The sequence below is a fragment of the Coturnix japonica genome, chromosome 7 (assembly GCF_054131305.1).
Source record: "Coturnix japonica strain WE chromosome 7, WE-NBRP24, whole genome shotgun sequence".
NCBI classification, from domain to species: Eukaryota; Metazoa; Chordata; class Aves; order Galliformes; family Phasianidae; genus Coturnix; species Coturnix japonica.
The window spans coordinates 3,561,404-3,567,403 of record NC_140669.1 but is presented as its reverse complement, the minus strand read 5'-3'; the positions used below and the strand labels follow the sequence as shown (position 1 = coordinate 3,567,403).

At 47.6% G+C, this 6,000-nt stretch overlaps 1 protein-coding gene across 8 annotated transcripts in view; it reads right to left on the bottom strand.

Annotated features, from left to right (window-relative positions):
- Nucleotides 1-565: 565 nt before the first annotated feature.
- Nucleotides 566-6,000, bottom strand: part of GPD2 (glycerol-3-phosphate dehydrogenase 2) — a 47,485-nt gene continuing 42,050 nt past the window's right edge. For all 8 annotated transcript variants that reach the window (XM_015869089.3, XM_085552956.1, XM_015869091.3 and 5 more), the window contains exon 17: nt 566-3,107. In XM_015869089.3, the coding sequence (XP_015724575.2) occupies nt 2,982-3,107 (126 nt within the window). In that variant the 3' untranslated portion in view covers nt 566-2,981. The remainder of the gene's footprint in view (nt 3,108-6,000) is intronic.

Genomic DNA, 6,000 nt, shown 5'->3' with positions numbered 1-6,000 from the left:
CAGCACTGATCGCTTCTGGGCCAGGAGGGGCTGCTCACCCTCAGCACTGTTAGCACAGCAGGGGAATGGCCTTGTTGGGAGGGGAAACTGAAACATAAAATAATATACAGGGATTGTACCATCTGTGTAAAGAGTGGTAACAGTTTTGCTGACTGACCGAACATTTATCAGCACGTGGCAACCTGGGGCGAACCCGCCAGGTGAAACGATCCAAATAGATTTGAGAAATCTTTTCCATTCATTTCTATTGATTCCAGCCGGGATGAAATCCATCGGTGTGCAGAGCAGTGCTCAACCCAGGTCTCAGTGCAGACAAACAGCCGGCAGGACAGCAGTGCTGTGCCAAGCCACGCCGTGCTATACCAGGCTGCCACAGCACCTCTCTGAGCCCTCACCTTCACACCCACACACAGCACTGAGTTCTGGGCTCAAGGGGGAGAACACAGGCACGGCAATGTCCCATTTGCTGCCCAATGCCCTGTGTGCATTCTACTGCTAAGGAAGTTTGGCAGGGTTGGCTGGAGTTGTTTCTGTAGCCGCCGTAACAAAGTGCCTGGGAACGAAGTGCCTTTCATCGCTTTTATTGATTCATGCGTTTGGTTCTTCCCCAGTCAAAAAACAAGGCACATTAAATACATCCTCTTATTGCTCTATAAATGCATGCGGCTCATTCCGGATATCAAAAGTAATAAATAACGGCAATAAAACACCAGGACAGTTATAAAAACGACAACCCAGCCTCAAACACAGCACCGCACAGCTCAGCACGGAGCAACCCCCAGCACAGCGCAGTAGGTGCTGGGCTAAGACATGTGTGTACATACACACACGTGTGCACGCTCCCCAGCCGGGCATGCAGCTTTTTGCTTCCCCACCTGGGATCAGAACAAAGCAGGACAACAACATGAGTACAATCACATGAAGAAAAGCAGAAGAGCAAAGAGAAGAACCCAAGCGGGCCAAAGCCACCCAACCAACCCCCTCACAACGTTCCTGAAAGCAGAGATTTAAAGCCTCCCCTACACATGGGGCAGCTGTGCAAGACCCTGCAGTGCCACACAGGAGCACAGATCCACGACAGTGAAGCACCCACGCTGCAAAGCAAACTGCAATGGAGGGACACGTGTGTAGCCAAGGAAACCCCGAAGTCGCATCCTGTGGGCAGCATTACCAAAGTGAAGGACACGCTCCGAGCACAAAGCAGAACATCCCAGCTTTACAGGGAAACTCACAGCTTAACAGTTCCATTTACAGAGGAGCGGAGGAGAATTTTTCTTCAAACCGTACAGAAGTTATTAAATATTTCAGCTATTTTTCTTTACGTGGCCTGGAAAAGGTCTCACTACTCTAACAGATACGTCTGTTTAAATAATACAGCGAATCATGGGCTCCTACCCTGCCTCCGAGCCCAAAGACACCCATTCCCCCCCCTCCATGCTGTGCCATGTGTGACGTAAACTCTCTTACCGTGCTCTTATTTGAGAAGGGTTTTAGAACAGCAAAGCTGCACTGCGTATTCACATACTTCACCTGAATTTCCTGGAACACACTCAAAAAAGCTGACAGACCCACAGCAGCCATTCATAAAACATGCTGTCAAACGTTCGCTCACTGCTCTCATGGGCTGTGCCCAATGGTACAAAACTCAGAGCAGCACGGTCAGAACCCACAGCAGCACAGTTCTGGTACAAAGCAGCTCTATGACAATCAGTTCAACATGCAAAAACCATTTGGAAAGCATCTGAGATGGGATTTCTGGAGAGAACCTGGAGACGTTTCAGCAGTTGTTCAGACTGACAGGAATCCAGGTGAGGTTCAGCCCCACTTCTGGGTTGTGTTCATTTTCAAGATCTGCTTTCCAAAGCCTTGTGTTTTACTTACTCCTAAAAGCACTTTCCCTCTCCAGCCCCCCACACTCAACACACTCAGCTGTACACCAACGCTCCTCAGCCCCTCCATTTCACACGTGCAATCATTTTCCCTTAAGATACAGAAGTAATCTTTGCTGGCTGTTACTGCACTGATGTTTCTATTAGTGAAAACAATGACATCAGATAAAAGATCAGATCTTACGTAAGGAGAAATCCTGAGCCCTTGGTACAGAGGGTCCTGTTTTGTCAGCCAGTATTTATACTCAAGAAATCTACACAATCTAATTTGAGTTTTTAAATAAATTAAGACTTACATTATCCAAAACTGTCCTATTTTACATATTTGTCCCAAACTGGAAACAGTACAGAGCACTTCACAGCATCAAACACCACCCGCTAAAGAATGCTGCCGACTGAAGGAAGCCTGTGGTTATTAATGTGGAGAAAGGACAGCTGTCCCCTGGCTGCCCGCTGGGTTATTGGTTTGGGTGACGGTTCTGCGCTGTTTTCCAGCTTGGTACTGCTGATAACTCGTGTCTGGCCAAGAACTGCTGAAATAACTACGCACCCCATGAGAGCAAAAGCCCAGCACCTGTTAGGGCAGGCACTAACCAGCCAGCTCCTTACCATACCTGGTACCTTCAGAAGGTGAAGCTTTGCTCCTCTTATGAAGCTCTCTCAAACCCCAGGTACCAGCCCTCCCTCTGCTGCCCTTTGTTGAAGCAGACAGATCAGCAGCTTTTAAATACTAAATGCCTATTTGCAAATCTCAATGCAGTGCTCTCTTTCAAGGCAGGAATCACTTTTTTTTTTTTTTTTTTTAAGGTAAAGGTGATCTAGAAGTTAATGAGCAAGGCAGTACATGCCCGAGTGCTTGTGTGTGCACCAGTGTTTCCAGACCATATTCCAGAACCCGTTAATAAACTCCTATGTTTGAAGCATACCCAATCCAAAAGGCCACATACTGAGTATTAAGAGCCGTACAGAAAACCATTAGTACAGGAAACAAACGCACCCATGTGTTTTTACAGACATCAGTCACCTTGACCGAGTAAGGACATTCGGGAGCACTGGAATGTTTGTCAGCAGATGCAGCACAGCCGTGCTGAGCTACAGCCCTCCACCGCTGCGGTCCACCGGGATCACCACGCGCTGCCGCAGGTTCTCCTCCGCCCTCTTCATCAGCACGGCCAGCCTGCTGCCAGAGACATGGCCCTTCTGAATGGCACTCATCAGCTGAAACAAACAGAGAGAGCAGCCCTCAGCTTCACGTCCACACTGAGAACAAAGGTGGATGGTACAGCCCCAACTGCATGGGCTCAGCTCCATGCAGCCGGTCAGTTTGTCCAAGGGCACATGGTACTTGGAAGTTTTTCCCCCAGAGGGTGGTGACGCACTGTTCACAGGTTGCCCAAGGAGGCTGTGGATGCCCCATCCCTGCAGGCATTCAAGGCCAGGCTGGATGAGGTTCTGGGCAGCCTGGGCTGCTGGTTGGTGACCCTGCACACAGCAGGGGGTTGGAGCTGGATGAGCACTGTGGGCCTTTGCAACCCAGGCCATTCTGTGATACCAACAAAGCAACACTGCTGCATGCTTTGAAAAAAAATAAATAAAACTTCATGTCAAAGCCCATTTGTATTTTCCAGAAATACCAACAAATGTGACCCATCCAGAAGTAGCAGTGCAGCATCCATTAACAGCAGTGCTTTTTCGGTGCCATTTAACCACGTGGGATAGCCCAGCTGCTCCACAGGTTCTCCCCCACCCACACCTTTTTTCTATTCCCCTCTCAGTCTGGAAGTAACAAACAGAACATCACTGCTGATCCAGCACTGACCCCAGGACACATCCCTCCCATTCACAAGCCCTTCTTTGCAGAGATAGCGTACTTGACTTCCACAACTCTTCCAAATCCAAATTATTTTATAGACTTTTAAAACTAATTTGCCTTTAAGTCCTTGAAACCGGACTCAGCTCTACCTTAAGGAACACACGCTACTGCTAAGGTTTTAGTTAATTCTTCTTTATCCCATGGATAAAGTGAGCATTAGATTTGAAATTACATACAGTCAGCTTGCCAATGACTGCTACGCAAAACAATCAGCACTTAAATGCAGTTTCTGACTCTCAGGGAGTGCTGGGAATCCTTCAGATTCCTTCCCTTCTATAGGTAAGGCTATTTTTTCTGCAGCCGGACCTCTGTAGGCTGGTACTGCATTTGAGAAACAGGAATGACTCCTGAAGGAGGGAAGGGGACAGACCCAGCTGAATCTGAAGGACCTCCACGGCTGCTGGGGGTATTCTGGTCACCCTGTGAGCCCTGAGTAAAGGCAGATGCTGCAGTGAGGGAGGAGAGGCCCACAGCATCCTTCCAGCTGCTCCCCTCCCCCAGTGACCCACACCAACAACAAGGCCCCGAGTGGAGCAGCTCTTCCATCACACCCATTAATTCTGCCCTACCACACACTCCACAACCAATTTGTTGTGGCTTTTCCCACTGTACTCTATGGAGGAGCCGGCTGACCCTTCAGCACCACCTCAAAAACAGAACTTTCATGTGCAGTCACTGCCATCAGACAGCTCCCCGTGCCAGTGGGACCAGCTGAGGAAACACGGGCGGTAACAGTAAAAAAGCAGGTGTGAATGAAAGCAAAAAATGGCTCAAGTTTTCAATGGGAACCACCTGTTTGCATAAAACGCTGATCATTTCGGTCTGCATTCCATCTGTGAAACACCTGCAGGCACTGCTGAGCAGCTCTCCCAAGGAACTGAGGCAGGCTGGCAGGCTGCAGGGGTCAAACGCAGCCACCTGGCATTGCTCCGCTCCCACCTGGATAGCGAGGCAGCCAGTCTGATACAATGTGTTCCTATATTCTAACATAAACGTCCACAAATATTTGCACACAGCTTTCCACAAGCGTTCTGGCAGTACAATGTAATTACTTGAAAGTTTTCAGAGAGCAAACACAAAAGTATTGAGAACGGGCTTAACAGATCCATTAAAAAACTAAACAAACACCACGTGTATTTTGTTCCTTCCATGGCAACCTGCTGTTCCTCCTATTACCAGGCTTCCCACCGCGCTCTGTGCTGCACAGCAGCTCCCTGTGTGCAGCTCTGGCTCTGCACAAAGCAAGTGCAAAGTGCAATGCATCCTCACTGCAGTGCTGGGAAACATGCAGGATAGGCCTGTAACCAAAGAGTCATTCAAGTTAAAGTAACTTTGAAATGATATCAAGGTACTGACCTGTCACTTGTAGTTTAGATATAGCCTGACTTTGGGCAGCCTAATGAGACCATTCACCACAGCAAAGCAATATAAATATATTATATATATATATATATATATATTATATATAAATATAAAAGCAATAAATCCACAGCAGCCACGTTAGCTGCTTTGACTTCTTACCCACAAGGTATCCAAGCAAACCAGGCCATTACAGTAGAAGCTTTGGGCTTTTTTCCCCCCTCATCTGAAGCTTTCACATGTAGAAGGACACAAGAGGGAGACCCTTCCCAGCAGTCAGAAAGCCACCTGTGATTTTCTCCTCCAGTTATTTCAGTGAGATGGCACCGGGGAGCTTTTATTTCATCTCAAAACTAACGCACATTTCAGCTACCCAGCTAAATCACTGCGTTTTAGGTAAATAAATAGTCCTTTCTTCTAATGCTGGACACAACCTGTGAAAATTTTCTGCATTTAGATTCAACAATGCTCCTCTTATCTACAGCTCATCTCAAGAGAGACAATTACCATTTCCTCTGCCTTGATCTTGTTTGTTTAACTTGACACAGTGAAGAAAGGGCTGACATTGACCAAAATCCCCAGCATTAATTTATCTCATGTTCAGCATTCATCATTGCCACCACGCAGGACAGACGTGGCACTCACTTGAAATACCACACCAAGAAAGACTCCAGGAAAACAAAGCTGGTTAGCAAGCTGCATATGCAAGAGGAGCAGGACAAACATTCAGTAGTGCCTTCAATTGTCTCATTGTAAAGCCCTGCAAAAAGCAGGCACACAGACTGCCAATGCAATGTTCTTCATGCAAACGGAGCTACCATTTCTCAACCCAGGAGTTACAGTGGGGTAACACGGGCTGCATATGTTCCAACCATAAGC